This window comes from Heptranchias perlo, chromosome 5, assembly GCF_035084215.1.
Source record: "Heptranchias perlo isolate sHepPer1 chromosome 5, sHepPer1.hap1, whole genome shotgun sequence".
Classification (NCBI taxonomy): domain Eukaryota; kingdom Metazoa; phylum Chordata; class Chondrichthyes; order Hexanchiformes; family Hexanchidae; genus Heptranchias; species Heptranchias perlo.
The window spans coordinates 34,253,879-34,273,134 of record NC_090329.1 but is presented as its reverse complement, the minus strand read 5'-3'; the positions used below and the strand labels follow the sequence as shown (position 1 = coordinate 34,273,134).

General features: G+C 42.0%; 1 protein-coding gene across 1 annotated transcript in view; it reads left to right on the top strand.

Moving 5' to 3' along the window:
• The window catches only part of eipr1 (EARP complex and GARP complex interacting protein 1), a 96,142-nt gene that overhangs the window by 60,184 nt on the left and 16,702 nt on the right, over positions 1–19,256 (top strand). Inside the window, exon 6 of the mRNA XM_067984207.1 lies at positions 5,859–5,995. Coding sequence (XP_067840308.1) covers positions 5,859–5,995 — 137 coding nt within the window. The remainder of the gene's footprint in view (positions 1–5,858; positions 5,996–19,256) is intronic.

Sequence of the window (19,256 nt, the reverse complement as noted above, 5' to 3'; positions counted from 1 at the left end):
CGGATTGGAAGGTAGCAAATTTAACACTGCTGTTCAAGAAAGGAGGGAGAGAAAACAGGGAACTACAGGCCAGTTAGCCTGACATCAGTCATCGGGAAAATGCTGAAATCCATTATTAAGGAAGTGGTAACAGGGCACTTAGAACATCATAATATGATTAGGCAGAGCCAACATGGTTTTCTGAAAGGAAAATCGGGCTTGACAAATTTATTAGAGTTTTTTGAGGATGTAACTAGCAGGGTAGATAAAGGGGGACCAGTGGATGTATATTTGGATTTTCAAAAGGCATTCGATAAGGATGAGTGCAGCTCCAACAACACTCAAGAAGCTCGACACCATCCAAGATAAAGCAGCCCGCTTGACTGGCACCCCATCCACCACCCTAAACATTCACTCCCTTCACCACCGGCGCACAGTGGCTGCTGTGTGTACCATCCACAGGATGCACTGCAGCAACTCGCCAAGGCTTCTTCGACAGCACCTCCCAAACCCGCGACCTCTACCACCTAGAAGGACAAGAGCAGCAGGCACATGGGAACAACACCATCCCGACTTGGAAATATATTGCCGTTCCTTCATCGTCGTTGGGTGAAAATCCTGGAACTCCCTTCCTAACAGCACTGTGGGAGAACTGTCACCACACGGACTGCAGCGATTCAAGAAGGCGGCTCACCACCACCTTCTCAAGGGCAATTAGGGATGGGCAATAAATGCTGGCCTCGCCAGCGACGCCCACACCCATGAACGAATAATAAAAAAAGGTGCCACATAAAAGGTTGTTACACAAGATAAGGGCTCATGGGGTTGGGGGTAACATATTCGCATGGATAGAGGATTAGTAAACGGACAGAAAACAGAGAGTAGGGATAAAAGGGTCATTTTCAGGTTGGCAGGCTGTAACTAATGGGGTGCTGCAAGGATCGGTGCTTGGGCCTCAGCTATTTACAAACTATATTAATGACTTGGATGAAGGGACCAAGTCTAATGTATCCAAGTTTGCTGATGATAGAAAGCTAGGTGGGCAAGTAAGCAGTGAGGAGGACACAAAGGGCTTAATTTTAAAACCGAGCCAGGAAGGGGACGGGGGGTCAAATTGAGGTCAGAAAACCCATTAGTACGGGTTTGACGTAAGGACATCTTTTATTTTTTGTCGGTTTCCCGTCCGACCGACTGGCCTGATTGACAGGCTAGTCTCAGACAGACGGGAGACCAGCTAGCGGGAGGATGTCTTCAGGTAAGTCTGCAGGTAAGTCTTTGTTTGTATGGATTGGGGGGGGGCATGGGTGGGCACTGGTGCATGGGTCGGCTTAGGTTGGCACGGGGGATGGGATCGGAGGTCAGTCCTGGGGTGGGATATTGGGATAGGGGGTCATCGCGGGGGTCCGCAATTGTTGAGGGGGAGGATTGGGCGTCGGAGGATCGGAGTGGGGGGGGGGGGGGGACCGGGGGTGGGAAGATCGGGGATTGGGGATGGGAGGATCAGAATGGGGGGAGGATCGATGTCGGCTGTGGGGGGGTGGGGGGGATCAGGGGTCCGCATTCGGGGGTCGGGTGTCTGCGATTGGGGGGGTGGGTCCGCGATCGGTGGTTGGGAGTCTGCGGTCGTTAGTGGGCTCGGTGCAGGTAGGCTTTTTGGGTCTGAGGGAAGCACTCTTGCTGCTCCGGAGCCACAAGCTGTCCCTTTCACGAGGTGTAAAACAGAAGGCCCAGGGTTTAAATCGGGAAGACCAGAAAAATGGAGGCCCGAACCTTCCTTGAAAGGTTTTAAGGCCCGACCCGACTTCTGGGAGCGGGTTGGTCGCCTGCGCCTCTTCCCGCCCCGGTGAAAACCGGAAATGGGCAGGTTGAAGACAGGTCTGAAATAGTGACAATTTTCAATGCCACCCTGCACCCAACCCACCTGTTTTTTAATGTTAAAATTGAGCCCAAAGAGTCTGCAAAGGGATATGGACAGGTTAAGTGAGTAGGCAAGAAGGTGGCAGATGGAGTATAATATGGGGAAATGTGAGGTTAGTGACATTGGTAGGAAGAATAGAAAAACAGAATATTTTTTAAATGGTGAGAAACTATTAAATGTTGGTGTTCAGAGAGATGTGGGTGTCCTGGTACAAGAAACACAAAAAGTTAGCATGCAGGTACAGAAGGCAAATAGGAGAGCAATTGCCTGCTGTAAGAGCTTCTACAAGTATGTAAAAAGGAAGAGAGTAGCAAAAATAAACATTGGTCCCTAGAGGCTGAGACAGGAGAAATTAGAAAGGGGAATTAGGAAATGGCAGATACGTTTAACAAATATTTTGTATCTGTCTTCACAATAGAAGATACAAAAAGCATAGCAAACATAATGGGGAACCAAGGGGTAAATGATAGTGAGGAACTTGAAACAATTAATATCACCACTGAAAAAAGCACTGGACAAATAAATGGGACTAAAAGCCAATAAATCCCCTGGACCTGATGGCCTACACCCAAGGGTTCTAAAAGAGGTGGCTGCACAGATAGTGGATGCATTGGTTACGATCTTCCAAAATTCTCTGGATTTTGGAAAGGTCCGAGTGCATTGGAAGGTAGCAAATGATACCCCACTATTCAAGAAGAAAGGGAGAGAGAAAACAGGGAACTACAGGCCAGTTAGCCCGACATCGGTCGTCGGGAAAATGATAGAATCCATTATTAAGGAAGGGGTAACAGGGCACTTAGAAAATCATAATATGATTAGGCAGAATCAACATGGTTTTATGAAATGGAAATCATGTTTGACAAATTTATTGGAGTTTTTTGAGGATGTAATTAGCAGGGTAGATAAAGGAGAACCAGTGGATGTAGTATATTTGGATTTTCAAAAGGCATTCGATAAGGTGCCACACAAGAGGTTGTTACAAAAGGTAAGGGCTCATTGGGTTGGGGGTAATATATTAGCATGGATAGAGGATTGGTTAAAAGACAGAAGAGAGTAGGGATAAATGGGTCATTCTCAGGTTGGCCGGTTATAACTAGTGGGGTGCCGCAAGAATCGGTGCTTGGGCCTCAGCTATTTACAATCTATATTAATGATTTAGATGAAGGGTCCGAGTATAATGTATCCAGGTTTGCTGACGATTCAAAGCTAGGTGGGAAAGTAAGCTGTGAGGAGGACACAAAGAGACTGCAAAGGGATATAGACAGGTTAAGTGAGTGGGCAAGAAGTTGGCAGATGGAGTATAATGTGGGGGAATGTGAGGTTAGTCACTTTGGTAGGAAGAATAGAAAAACAGAATATTTTTTAAATGGTGAGAAACTATTAAATGTTGGTGTTCAGAGAGACTTGGGTGTCCTCACACCAAAAACACAAAGCCCCGATATTAACGGGGAGGCGGGATGGCAGCGGTGGGGAGGCTGGGGGGAGGTGATTGGGCGCGTGGTAAACTTGCATGAACCAAACTTACCGTTTCCGATGCGGTCGCACGTTGATTGATGGTGGTTAACGTCCTCTCCGGGTTTTGCGCCCAGCAGCTTGCCTGATTGACAGGCTGGCTGCCATCAGGAGCTGCAACGTGAGGGGGCAGTGGGAAAGAGAGAGAGCAAGACGTCATCCGGCGCTGGACTGGAAGACCGAGGGGGAGGAGAATGGAAGATCCGGCACTGGACTGGAAGATCGGGGGTGTGGGTGGGGAGAGGGGAAGATCGTGAGGGTGAGATTGGGGGACATTGGGGGTACATCCGGAGGGTGAAGATGGGGACATCGGAGCAGGAGACATCGGACATCGGAACGGGTTTCAAAGGTAGGTGCATTTAGTGTTTTCACTTCATTGCATGTTTTTTTATTTAATTTATTTAGTTTCTTTTTCCCTGATCTGGCCCTTCACGTCTGGTTTCACCAGGCGTGAATCAGAAGCCGTGGGCAAGCCAGGTAAGTTTAAAAAATCTTTCTAATCCCTTCATCTGTCACGGTAAAGTGCCTTAAGTACCTCAATGAGGTACATTTGGCTCTTTAACTGTGGTTGGAGCCGGCTTCTGATCCAGGATGGGATTTGCGCGATTTTCGGATTCCCCCCTGCTCCCAATGCACCCGCATTTGCCTCCTAAAATCACCCCCAAAAAGTTAGTATGTAGGTACAGCAAGCAGTTAGGAAGGCAAAAGGCATGTTGGCCTTTATTGCAAGGGGTTTGGAGTACAAGAGTAAGGAAATCTTACTTCAGTTGTACAGGGCATTGGTGAGACCTCACCTGGAGTACTGCGTACAGTTTTGGTCTCCTTATCTAAGGAAGGATGTACTTACATCAGAGGCGGTGTTATGGAGGTTCATTAGATTAATTCCTGGGATGAGAGGGTTGGCCTATGAGGAGAGCTTGAGTAGAATGGGCCTATACTCTCTGGAGTTTAGAAGAATGAGAGGTGATCTCATTGAAACATATAAGATTACGAGGGGGTTTGACAGAGTAGATGCTGAGAGGTTGTTTCCCCTGGCTGGAGAGTCTAGAACTAGAGAGCATAGTTGCAGGATAAGGAATCGGCCATTTAAGACTGAGATGAGGAGGAATTTCTTCACTCAGTGTTGTGAATCTTTGGAATTCTCTACCCCAGAGAGCTGTGGATGCTGAGTCGTTGAATATATTCAAGGCTGAGATAGATAGATTTTTAGACTCTAGGGGAATCAAGGGATATAGGGATATGGGGATCGGGCAGGAAAGTGGAGTTGAGGTTGAAGATCAGCCATGATCTGATTGAATGGCAGAGCAGGTTCGAGGAGCCATATGGCCTACTTCTGCATCATTTACTTATGTTCTTATACTTTCCCACCTAGTTTTGTATTGTCAGCAAACTTGGATACATTACACTCAGTCCCCCCATCTAAGTCATTGATATACATTGTAAACAGCTGAGGCCCAAGCACTGATCCTTGCGGCACCCCACTAGTTACAACCTGCCAACCTGAGAATGACCTTCCTACTCTCTATTTTCTGTCCATTAACCAATCCCCAATCCCATGAGCCCTAATCTTGTGTAACAACCTCTTGTGTGGCACCTTATCGACTGTCTTTTGAAAATCCAAATATACTACATTCACTGGTTTCCCCTAAGTGCCCTAATATTACGTCCTTAATAATAGATTCTAGCATTTCCCCTACTTCTGATGTCAGGCTAACCTATAGTTCCCTGCTTTATCTCTTCCTCCTTTCTTGAATAGCAGGGATATATTTGCTACCTTTCAATCCACGGGGACCATTCTAGAATCTAGGGAATTCTGGAAGATCAAAACCAATGCATCCACTATCTCTGCAGCCACCTCTTTTAAAACCCTAGGATGTAGGCCATCAGGTCCAGGGGATTTGTCGGCTTTTAGTCCCACTAATTTCTCCAGTACTTTTTCTTCACTAATCTTAATTACTTTACATTCCTCACTCCACACCAGAGAATTATATTTGCATAGTACATTGAGAGTTTATAGTAGCAGCATTAGGGGCATCAACAATAAAGTGCGGCTTGCTGTGAATCCTGCTAAAAACCTGATAGCTTAAATGTTTTTTGCAGCGTAAGACCCTAGGCCTGTATGCACACAAAATGTTTTTCACTCCTCTTAGGGCGACCATTTGGGCCGAATGGCCTGTTTCTGTGCTGTAAATTCTATGTACTTCTATGTAATTATTTGTTAGGACTGAACACATCAAAGACTAAAACTTAAAAGTGTTAAGTATTGTCATAATGACCCTTGTTGATATTTCTAAAGATTTACTTTAGTGGTGTCCGGTTGGCAAGTACCACAATTTACAATTGCTGTAATTGTTGTTTGTGGATTCCTAAATACCTTGTTCATTAGCTTGGTTCTTGAATTGTCAGTCTTTCTCTTACCTTTCCTATTTGTTTGTGTAATGTATTTTAGCTCTCAAATTCTGCAACCTTAGAAGGAAAAGGTCAGTTGAAGTTTACTTCTGGACGATGGAGTCCTCACCACAACTGCACGCAAATTGCCACAGCTAATGACACAGTTATTCGAGGCTGGGACACTAGGACCATGGGGTAAGCAGAAAATGGCTCCCGTTCTATAGTTCCTCGTAGTTGCTGTATATTGAATGCATAATCTGAAAATGCTTGACATTTGAAACTTATTAAAATCCAGCCTATGAAATGACTACCTTTAGGCATGGTTTTAGTTGGTCTTTATAGCTGAGCAGTCTCTTTTGTAATTGTCTGTCATTATCATAATTAAGATCACTATAGATGAGAATTCTTTCTATACAGGTGGCCTTTAAGGCTGGTTTTGCTGTATTTATGAATGTCTTATTCAATGGTTAAAGGGGAATCTCTCAACGGATACTCCATAGGCCCAGTTGTGAAATTTTGGTCCCACCTCTGCAATGTTTGACTACGTTCACAATCTTTGGTCCCTGTCCCTGCAACCTTTAGGATTCCATAAGTACTTGGTCACATTCACATAATAAGGTCAAAGAGTGATTTATACATTTTTCAAGCAATCAGACAAGTTTGTGTAAGTGTTGCAGTGCAGGTTTACAAAAACATAAGACCTGACCAAGCACCAACTTTATTCCTTCACCACCTCGCTAGGCAGCAAACTGCATCCATCCCTCCCAACAAATTCCCATGCTAGGCCCCTCCTCACTTGTTTCCTAGATTACAACAGTGAATACGCTTCAAAAGTACTCAATTGGCTGAAAAGGGTTTGGGACGTCCTGACGCGCTATATAAATGCAAGTTCTTTCTTTCAAAGGAATTCATGCCAAGTCTCAACTGGGATCAGTTCCACTGAGGACTTTCAAGGACATAAAAAGAGGAATTTCCCAGTGAACCCCTGACATAGGGATGACAGGTAGAATTTAAAGATTCAGTATAAATGGGGCAGAATAATGGCGAAGCTGAGTTTCGACCCATAATCTGGGCCACCTTGGGCAGAAGTGGGACTTCTGCCTTCTCAAGCTCAGGATTTTCAAGGCCTCAGTCACTCTACCAGTGCTACTTATAAAACATTGAGGAACACTAGAACCCTTCAGTGCAGAGGGAAAAATAGAAATTTTACTACAAGTATAATTTTTTTTAAAAAGCACTTACAAAATACTGTATACAAATTGCATAATTTATTCTCTAGGCAAATTATATAAAATACTGTATATAAATTATATATACCTTTTAATACACAAGTTAATCTATTTTACATTCATTTATTTTTAATGGGCATTCCTTTTATTCCTAAAGGTCTAAAATTATATGAAGACATTTTTGTAAGAACTGTAATCTACTATTTCAAATAATTAATTTCAATTTCTATGTAGAATTTTTTTAAATTTTACATTCAATTATTTTTAAGCAACATTCACTTCACTCCCGATAGTGGTTACAAATATACCATCACAATAATACGTTCTGTGTCATATAGTATAGTGCTCCTGTACTTGCAAAAAAAGAGTATTCTCTGACTTACTGTGAGCAACACAATGGCACATCCACTGGTTTGCACAATTTCTTGCAGAGATATACTGTGAAATACATGTGAGGCTTATAAATATTTTCTTCTCATTGACAATCGATCCCTTTGATATGGAACAGTGTAATTTTCTATGCTTTGGTGGTGAGGGGTATCAGTAGCTGCATGGCCTGAGTAATAAGAGGGAAACAATGGCAGCAGCAAGAAAGGGGGGAGGAGGTGTGTCACCATGGCTGATGGCATTGAAATATATCAGCCTCGTAACAGGGCCCCTTTGTCCCGTTGAATCCAGCTAGCACAGATCCTCATCCCTCAATATATACACTCCCCTCCAACAAAATAAAGTTGCTTCCTGAAATAAATTCACTCCAAGTCCAACCCTAACCTAAAAATGAAATCCAATGCTAACTTTAACAATCAGACCAATTATATCCCTCAGCTCGAGTAAAAAAAAATATATACTTAACTGGCACTAGCCAGGAACAGCAATAAAGTAAGAGGAAGACGCAGCAAGACATGTGCAAGATCAAAAATAAACTTACTTGAACTAATGACGGGCTAGTTTGGGAGCATGTGGCAGGAAATCTGCAGTGCCAGGCAGGAGAAAGTTTTCTCATAATCTTATAAGATCCAGCAGCCACTGAAAATAGCCAACTTTGGAACTCCTTGCGAGAAGAACCTGTATTATAAGTACCCAGTGAGACAAGAACCAGTAGATGGTCCCAGACCATGCCATCTAAAGTTTACAGTGATCATTGTTTGTGAGGTTATTCTTTGAAAATAATTTGTGTATTTTAAAATCTCAAATTGCATTTTACCTCTGGCCCCAATATTGCAATATCCTGTCTTAAAATATATTAAGTTAAGCTAATCTTTCCTCACCTTTCGTGATTCATAATATGACAAAAAACAGAACAATTGGTTATTCATTTCATGGCTGTTGATAGGACTTTATTGGCACAGAATGACCACTGTTATTATCTACAGTTATCCCACTTTAAAAGTAATTCATTGTGTGAAATATTTCGATATGATAAAGCACTATATAAATGTGCGTATCATCATTATTATGATAAATCAGTGGCAAAAGTGATTAAGACATGCTTAGCAAGATCTTGTTACCTATTTGTGAAAATTCTGGAAACTGGCAAGGTTCATGGAATTCACAATTGAAATACTTCAAATACTGAAATGTAATTTGAGATTTTAAAATACACAAATTATTTTTAAAGAATAACCTCACAAACAGTGATCACTGTAAACTTTAGATGATATTTTAAACTACAATTTTAGAAACATACAAAATTCTGCAGCTTTCTACAATTCACAGTATTTTCAATACAAACTAAGCAGCCCACTTTGAAATGCTCCAGAAAAGTTCCTTCAAAGGGTATAATTATCATATCATGAAAAAAATGTCCCTCATTCAATTATTCTATTGCAGGGAAAGTAATAAGTTACATTTATGCCATACAGCAACTCTCTGACTATTCTTACAACTTTCGAATGTATATAGAGAGTAAGATGAAGCAGAAAAAGGGGGCGTATGACAGATATCAGGTTGATAATACAAGTGAGAACCAGGTTGAATATAGAAAGTACAGAGGAAAAGTGAAAAAGGAAATAAGAGGGGCAAAGAGAGTGTATGAGAATAGACTGGTGGCTAACATAAAAGGGAATCCAAAAGTCTTCTATAGCGTATAAATAGTAAACGGGTAGTAAGAGGAGGGGTGGGGCCGATTAGGGACCAAAAAGGAGATCTACGCATGGAGGCAGAGGTCATGGCTGAGTTACTAAATGAGTACTTTGCATCTGTCTTTACCAAGGAAGAAGATGCTGCCAAAGTCACAGTAAAAGAGGAGGTAGTCGAGGTACTGGATGGGCTAAAAATTGATGCAGAGGAGGTACTAGAAAGGCTGGGTATACTTAAAGAACATAAGAACATAAGAACATAAGAAATTGGAGCAGGAGTAGGCCAATCGGCCCCTCGAGCCTGCTCCGCCATTCAATAAGATCATGGCTGATCTGATCCCAACCACAAATCTAAAGAACACAAGAAGTCGGAGCAGGACCCGGCCACATAGCCCCTGGGCCCTCTCCGCCACCCACAGGGCATTGACCGATCCGAACTCAGCTTCATGTCCAATTTCCTGCCCGCTCCCCATAACCCCTAATTCCCTTTACTTCTAGGAAACTGTCTATTTCTGTTTTAAATTTATCTAATGATGTAGCTTCCACAGCTTCCTGGGGCAGCAAATTCCACAGACCTACTACCCTCTGAGTGAAGAAGTTTCTCCTCATCTCAGTTTTGAAAGAGCAGCCCCTTATTCTAAGATTATGCCCCCTAGTTCTAGTTTCACCCATCTTTGGGAACATCCTTACTGCATCCACCCGATCAAGACCCTTCACAATCTTATATGTTTCAATAAGATCGCCTCTCATTCTTCTGAACTCCAATGAGTAGAGTCCCAATCTACTCAACCTCTCCTCATATGTCCGCCCCCTCATCCCCGGGATTAACCGAGTGAACCTTCTTTGTACTGCCTCGAGAGCAAGTATGTCTTTTCTTAAGTATGGAGACCAAAACTGTATGCAGTATTCCAGGTGCGGTCTCACCAATACCTTATATAACTGCAGCAATACCTCCTTGTTTTTATATTCTATCCCCCTAGCAATAAAAGCCAACATTCCGTTGGCTTTCTTGATCACCTGCTGCACCTGCATACCAACTTTTTGATTTTCTTGCACTAGGACCCCCAGATCCCTTTGTACTGCAGTACTTTCCAGTCTCTCGCCATTAAGAAAATAACTTGCTCTCTGATTTTTCCTGCCAAAGTGCATAACCTCACATTTTCCAATATTATATTGCATCTGCCAAATCTCCGCCCACTCACCCAGCCTGTCTATATCCCCTTGCAGGTTTTTTATGTCCTCCTCACTCTCTACTTTCCCTCCCATCTTTGTATCATCTGCAAATTTTGATATGTTGCACTCGGTCCCCTCCTCCAAATCGTTAATATAGATTGTAAAGAGTTGGGGACCCAGCACCGACCCCTGTGGAACACTACTGGTTACTGGTTGCCAGTCCGAAAATGAACCATTTATCCCAACTCTCTGCTTCCTGTTCGATAACCAATCCTCCACCCATGCCAGAATATTACCCCCAATCCCGTGATTTTTTATCTTAAGTAATAATCTTTTATGTGGCACCTTGTCGAATGCCTTCTGGAAGTCTAAATACACTATGTCCACTGGTTCCCCTTTATCCACCCGATACGTTATATCCTCGAAGAACTCAAGCAAATTTGTCAGACATGACTTCCCCTTCATAAAGCCATGCTGACTTTGTCCTATTAAATTATGCTTATCTAAATGTTCCGTTACTGTCTCCTTAATAATAGACTCCAAAATTTTACCCACCACAGATGTTAAGCTAACTGGCCTATAATTTCCAGCCTTCTGCCTACTACCCTTTTTAAATAACGGTGTTACATTAGCAGTTTTCCAATCTGCCGGGACCTCTCCTGAGTCCAGGGAATTTTGGAAAACTATCACCAAAGCATCCACAATCCCTACTGCCACTTCCCTCAAGACCCTAGGATGGAAGCCATCAGGTCCAGGGGATTTATCCGCCTTGAGTCCCATTATTTTACTGAGTACCATCTCCTGAGTGATTTTAATCGTATTTAGCTCCTCCCCCCCGAGAGTCCCCTGTTTGTCCAGTGTTGGGATATTCTTAGTGTCCTCTACTGTAAAGACTGAAACAAAATATTTGTTCAGCATTTTTGCCATCTCCATGTTTCCCACCATTAATTTCCCGGTCTCATCCTCTAAGGGACCTATGTTTGCCTTAGCCACCCTTTTTCTTTTTATATAACTATAGAAACTCTTGCTATCTGTTTTTATATTTTTTGCTAATTTCTTTTCATAATCTAACTTCCCTTTCTTAATCAATCCTTTAGTTACTTTTTGCTGTCTTTTGAAGAATTCCCAATCTTCTATCCTCCCACTAAGTTTGGCTACCTTATATGTCCTTGTTTTTAGTCGGATACTATCCTTGATTTCTTTACTTAGCCACGGATGGCTGTCATTTCTTTTACACCCTTTTTTCCTCAGTGGAATATATTTATTTTGAAAGTTGTAAAATAACTCCCTAAATGAACACCACTGCTCATGTACCGTCTTACCCTTTAATCTATTTTCCCAGTCCACTTTAATCAATTCCGCTCTCATACCATCATAGTCTCCTTTATTCAAGCTCAGTACGCTTGTTTGAGAATCAACCTTCTCACCCTCTAATTGGATATGGAATTCAACCATGTTGTGGTCGCTCGTTCCAAGGGGATCCTTAACTAGGACATTATTAATTAATCCTGACTCATTACACAGGACCAGGTCCAAGGTTGCCTGCCCCCTTGTAGGATCAGTTACATACTGCTCAAGAAATCCATCCCTGATGCACTCAATGAACTCGTCCTCAAGGCTGCTCTGCCCAATTTGATTTGTCCAGTTAATATGATAATTAAAATCCCCCATAATTATGGCTGTTCCCTTATTACATGCCCCGACTATCTCCTGATTAATACTTCTTCCAGCAGAGTTGCAACTATTAGGAGGCCTATATACTACGCCCACTAATGTTTTTTTTCCCTTATTATTCCTTATCTCCACCCAAACTGTTTCATTATCTTGATGCTTTGTCCCAATATCATTTCTCTGTATTACAGTGATTCCTTCCTTTATTAACATAGCCACCCCACCTCCCCTTCCTTCCTGCCTGTCCTTCCTGATTGTTAAATACCCTGGCATATTTAATTCCCAGTCGTTGTCACCCTGCAGCCATGTTTCTGTAATGGCCACAAGATCATACCCATACGTAGTTATTTGTGCCGTTAACTCGTCCATTTTATTACGAATGCTACGTGCATTCAGATAAAGAACTTTCAAATCTGTTTTGTGACGCTTAGTTCCTGCTTTTTCCTTTTTTAACACTTTACCTATTACTCCATACCTTCTGTCCCTTCCTGTTACGCTTTCCTCTCTCTCCCTGCTCAGGTTCCCAACCCCCTGCCACTTTAGTTTAAACCCTCCCCAACAGCACTAGCAAACACTCCTCCTAGATAAGTCACCCGGGATGGGATGCATCCTACGGTGCTAAGGGAAGTAAGGGTGAAAATTGCAGAGGTGCTGGCCATAATCTTTCAATCCTGCTTAGACATGGGAGTGGTGCTGGAGGACTGGAGAATTGCAAATATTACACCCTTGTTCTAAAAAGGGGGGGAAGGATAAACCGGGCAACTACAGGCCAGTCAGTTTAACCTCGGTGATGGGGAAGCTTTTAGAAACGCTAATCCTGGACAAAATTAATAGTCACTTGGACAAGTGTGGATTAATAAAGGAAAGCCAGCATGCATTTGTTAAAGGCAAATCGTGTTTAACTAACTTGATTGAGTTTTTTGATGAGGTAACAGAGAGGGCTAATGAGGGCAATGCGGTTGATGTGTGTATGGACTTTCAAAAGGTGTTTGATGAAGTGCCACATAATGGGCTTGTCTGCGAAACTGAAGACCGTGGAATAAAAGGGGCAGTGGAAGCATGGATACAAAATTGGCTAAGTGAAAGGAAACAGAGAGTAGTGGGTCGGTACTAGGGCCTCTGCTTTTTTTGATATATATTAATGACTTGGACTTGGGTGTACAGAGTACAGTTTCAAAATTTGCAGATGCTGCAAAACTTGGAAGTGTAGTGAACAGTGACGAGGATAATAAAAGACTTCAAGAGGACATAGACAGGCTGGTGGAATGGCGGACACATGGCAGGTGAAATTTAACACAGAGAAGTGCAAAATGATTTTGGCAGGAAGAATGAGGAGAGGCAATATAAACTAAATGGTACAATTCTAAAGGTGATGTAGGAACAGAGAGACCTGGGGGTATATGTGCATAAGTCATTGAAGGTAACAGGACAGGTTGAGAAAGCAGTTAAAAAAACATATGAGATCCTGGGCTTTATAAATAGAGGTACAGAGTACAAAAGCAAGGAAGTCATGTTGAACCTTTATAAAACACTGGTTTGGCCACAGCTGGAGTATTGTGTCCAATTCTGGGCACCGCACACAGAATCATAGAAAGGTTGCAGCATGGAAGGAGGCCATTCGGCCCATCGAGTCTGTGCCGGCTCTATGCAAGAGCAATCCAGCTACTCCCACTCCCCCACTCTATCCCCGTAGCCCTGCAAATTTTTTCTTTTCAAGTATTTATCCAGTTCCCTTTTGAAAGCCATGATTGAATCTGCCTCCACCATCCCCCCGGCAGTGCATTCCAGATCCTAACCACTTGCTGCATAAAAAGGTTTTTCCTCATGTCACCTTTGGTTCTTTTGCCAATCACCGTAAATCTATATCCTCTGGTTCTTGACCCTTACACCAATGGGAACAGTTTCTCTCTATCTATTCTGTCTAGACTCTTCATGATTTTAAATACTTCTATCAAATCTCCTCTCAATCTTCTCTGTTCCAAGGAGAACAACCCCAGCTTCTCCAGTCTATCCATGGAACTAAAGTCCTTCATCCCTGGAATCATTCTAGTCTATCCATGGAACTAAAGTCCTTCATCCCTGGAATCATTCTAGTAAATCTCTTCTGCATCCTCTCTAAGGCCTTCACATCTTTCCTAAAGTGCGGTGCCCCGACTGGACACAATACTCTAGTTGTGGTCGAACCAGTGTTTTATAAAGATTCAGTATGACTTCCTTGCTTTTGTACTCTATGCCTCTATTTATAAAGCCCAGGATCCCGTTTGCTTTTTTAACCACTTTTTCAACCTGTCCTGCCACCTTCAAAGATTTATGCACATATACCCCCAGATCTCTCTATTCCTGTACCCCTTTTAGAATTGTGCCTTTAGTTTATATTACCTCTCCTCGTTCTTCCTACCGAAATGTATCACTTCGCATTTTTCTGCGTTAAATTTCATCTGCCACGTGTCCGAGAGGGTGCAGAAAAGATTTACTAGAGTGGTTCCAGGGATGAGGGACTTCAGTTATGTGGATAGACTGGAGAAGCTGGGGTTATTCTCCTTAGAGCAGAGAAGATTAAGGGGAGATTTGATAGAAGTGTTCAAAATCATGAAGCACCTAGATAAAGTAAATAAAGAGAAACTGTTCCCATTGGTGGAAAGATCGAGAACCAGAGGACACAGATTTAAGGTGACTGGCAAAAGAACCAAACGCGACTTGAGGAAAAAATTTTATGCAGTGAGTAGTTATGATCTGGAATGCGCTGCCTGAAAGGATAGTGGAAACAGATTCAATCATGGCTTTCAAAAAGGAATTGGATAAATACTTGGAGGGAAAAAGCTACGGGGGACTAACTGAATTGCTCTTACAAACAGCTGGCACAGGCTCGCTGGGCCGAATGGCCTCCTCCTGCGCTGTAACCATTCTATGATTCTATGATTTGGGGTGGGATAGTGGAGGAAAATCTAGCTCTTGGTCTTCACTAACATTCCCTAGTTATCTCTTACATCAGACAAGAGCGCAGACTGGTTACTTTTTGGGAGAGTACTCTAGCCAGACATTCCAATAACCAAATCAATGGGAGCCGCATCCCATCCCTATCAACCTCTCTGAAAAAGATCCTCAACTGGATAGGTGAGAAAAATGATACCAAACTGTATGAAATGACTAGGCAGAGAATGCTACATCTACATATTTATGGTATTGACCAACAGGGAAAAATTAGAAGTTGAGCTGGGGGAACTTTACTTAATAACTTTGGTAGAATAGCTGCTGCTGTCCAATGAATGGAAAATCTACATGGTAATAGGCCTTGAATCCAGAAAATTTAGTTACTAAGCACTTAAGTTTTAAAATGCAATGTTACAAAGACATGTGGTATCCTGCTGAAATTTAAGGTGTTGACAGGTACCGGTTTGATTTATTTTGCTAGAGACTCCAATGACAGTGCAGTTAAATCCCAAGTCATTTTCCCTTCACAAGAACAGTAACTGAAATAAGGCAACCTTCAACCAGTTGAAATGATGAATGTGTATGTGCTGAAGGGATAAACCTGCTTCTTTAAGACGCCTGCACAGAACAGTTTCCATGGCAACATGCGTATAATAATTCTTTTCTCCATACCAAATCCATAACCAGAGACCAAGCAAGATTCACTTTTCGTGGTATACTTCAAGCACTAGGTTATGCAAACAGGTCACAGTTCAAAAAAAAATACCAAGAACTGTTCAGCGTTGGTATTGCTAACAGAATTGCCTTTAATTTTCTAAAATTGCAACTGGAGAAATTAAATGAGGATTAAGTAGCAGTGGAAGAGACCATAATCCTTTTTAAAACTGACTTGAAATGTATTTGAGTCACAATTTTCCTGATACACAAATAAATCATTTTTTGAAAAACTTGTTAATAGTTGACAGAATCAAAATAAAAAGCTGAGCTTTGATTATGTGGAGCTACTGTAATTGCAATTCTTTAAACTGTGTATTTAGCTGTAAAGGATTTTTGAAAAGCTTTGCTTGATGCAGCACGTACAGCATTTTTTACCCACATAGAAATCACCCCACCAACTAAATTATCATTCTGTAGAGTAGAAATGGCAGCTTCCCAGTCTTTAAAATATATACTGTGTTTTAGAATTTATCATAGAGACACCAAAGGAAAAAAAAACATTGCACAGAAGGTTAAGGGGAGATTAAATAGAGGTGTTCAAAATTATGAGGGATTTTGATAGAGTAAATAAGGAAAAATTGTTTCCACTGACAGGAGGGTCGATAACCAGAGGACACAGATTTAAGGTAATTGTCAAAAGAACCAGAGGGGAGATGAGGAGACCTTTTTTATGCAGCGAGTTGTTATGATCTGGAATGCACTGCCTGAAAGGGTGGTGGAAGCAGATTCAATAGTAACTTTCAGAAGGAAATTGGATAAATACTTGAAGGGGAGAAAATTGAAGGGCTATGGGGAAAGAGCAGGGAAGTAGTTCTAATTGGATTGCTTTTTTAAAGAGCCGGCACAGGCACGATGGGCCGAATGGCCTCCTCCTGTGCTGTATAATTCTATGAAAAGTTTACCTCCCCTTCTTTGTTTTGAAATCCCAAAGATAAATTGCATTCTATTTAATAACTATTTACAATAAAGCCTGAACTAATGGCCTCAAATAGTTTGTAAAGTTTAAAATGATAGTTTGATACCTCTAATTGAAAAAGATGAATCTCTAAGTGTTTACCTCCCCTGTACACAAAGATATGATTTATCTAATTTGATCACAATACAATATCTTAATTTAGGAATTTCAAAAGACTTGGGTTAAAAATAAAGAAAATGGAAATGTCACCTTGGGCTGATACATGGTACAAGTAAATTATGCCTTGAATGGCAATGTGACCTTCACCCTTAATACAGAGAAGTACACTTTGCTACTATACTTTGTCTCTATTGATCACATATTCAACCAAGGTGACTGTTCCGTTGTCAAAGCATACCCTTTGAGACCAGACTGAGCTACCTACTGAGGCTTCGACCAACATCCTGTAACCTTTTACAATAATCACTGATAAGCAACTTTTAATGCTGGGTTGGACTATGATAGGAAAGACGAAACAATGGTTTGTATTTGCATCAACGTCTACAACACAACTTGCAGATGCAGGAGAATTACAAATAACTCTCAGAAGACTAATCTGCAGAATAAGCTACTTTGTGGATGGCTTATTGATTCCAAAATTCATTCAGTGGCCAAAGTCGTAGGATGTATTAAAAGATGATGTAAGACCAATGGTTAATAATGTTAAACAAATTGAGTTCTGTTTCCCATAAACAAAAGGGCAAGGACATCCAACCTTTTCGATAAACTGGAATTCACCTACATTGTAGCAGTTCACACCACAGACATGTAACAAGCTTAGAATTTTTAATTTTATTCAGATAATGTTGCTAATATTAGAAATTACGGCATTGAAGAAAGCCACTTGCCCATTATGCCTGTGCAGGTGCTCGCTCTTCAACTGTAGCTATCTACTCAAATTCTATTTCCCTGCTCATTCCCATATCGTTTTATATATTTCATTTTCAAATGCTTATCCGATTCATTTTAAATGGGACATTTGTGGTAAAGCATTCCATGTTCTAATAACCCTGCTTGTGGAAAAAAACATACAACTTCCCCATCATTCTTCCAACAGTAATTCTGGGTTTGTTACTGATTCACCAACAAGCAGAAACAATTTTTCACTATTTCCCATCTCAGCAGGTTTCATTATTTTGAAAACCCCTATTAGTTTCCACTTAACCTGCTCTGTTACAGTAAAAATGCCCCATTTAAAAAAAAATGTCTTCATAACTACAAACTCTTATTCCTGGTATCATTCTAGTGAATCTTTGTTGCACTCTTTCCATTACTCTTAATACCCTTCCTATAATGGGGTGCCCAGAACTGCGACAGTACTCTAACTGGCTTAACCAATGTCTTCTACAAATTGAACATCACTTCCTTGCTTTTGTATTCAATGCCCCCAATATATTATTCCATACAGATGTGATTCTTGTTACAAATGTTATTTTTTTGTTTTCAGAACTAAAAACATCATAGAATGGCTACAGCATGGTGGGCAAGATAGCAACAGAAACAGTGGGAAAATGGGGAAAGCAGCCAGCCCCAACCTCCCCACCCCAGCCACCCACACCTTCCCCACCTGCCACATCAAAATTTCCCTCCCATTACTGCCATTTCCAGGAACGCCTGGTGGAAAGTGGTGTGAGGCTCAGCGTAGTGACAGTAGGGCCCCAGTGTCCGCTAATGGAGAGAGAGGGCATAATAGAAGCTTCCTGACCCATCGATTTGTTCCCTGAGGCCTCTTGTTTGAGGCTCTTCAGCCCCTTTAAGGTACTTTTCCACTTCTTTGGGTTTGCTGCACTAGTCCTGCTGCAGCTGAATTACCCTCTCCACAGCAGTGGGATTCTCACCACCAATGAGCCCTCCCCCTCAACCTTGAAAAATGGGTCAGGATTGCGGCAGAATCAGAGGGACAGACAATAGTTCTATTCCGCCTCAAGCAAGAAAGTCTAGCCCCAGGCCTCTGACTGTTCCTTTCCTTGGCAATGGTTACAAATCTACATACACTGTAAAATCTCATAGCAGGTCAGAAATTCAGTCAACTCTTCCCCTTTTTACACTTTATGCAGTATCCTTGAGTGGCCAATGTTAGGAGGGGACAGAAATCTAGACGTTGCTCCATGATGCACCGGAAAGAATGCAGCCATATAGAAACATAGAAAATAGGAGCAAGAGTAGGCCAATCGGCTCTTCGGGCCTGCTCCGCCATTCAAAATGATCATGGCTGATTGTCTAACTCAGTACCCTGTTCCCGCTTTTTCCCCATATCCCTTGATCCCTTTAGCATTAAGAAATATATCTATCTCCTTCTTGAATACATCTAATGACTTGGCCTCCACTGCCTTCTGTGGTAGAGAATTCCACAGGTTCACCACCCTCTGAGCGAAGAAATTTCTCCGCATCTCGGTTCTAAATGGCATACCCCGTATCCTGAGACTGTGACCCCTGGTTCTGGACTCTCCAGCCATCGGGAACATCCTCCCTGCATCTAGTCTGTCTAGTCCTGTTAGAATTTTATATGTTTCGATGAGATCACCTCTCATTCTTCTAAACTCTAGTGAATATAGGCCTAGTCGACCCAACCTCTCCTCATAGGTCAGTCCTGCCATCCCAGGAATCAGTCTGGTAAACATTCGTGGCACTCCCTCCATGGCAAGGACATCCTTCCTCAGATAAAGAGACCAAAACTGCACACAGTACTCCAGATGTGGTCT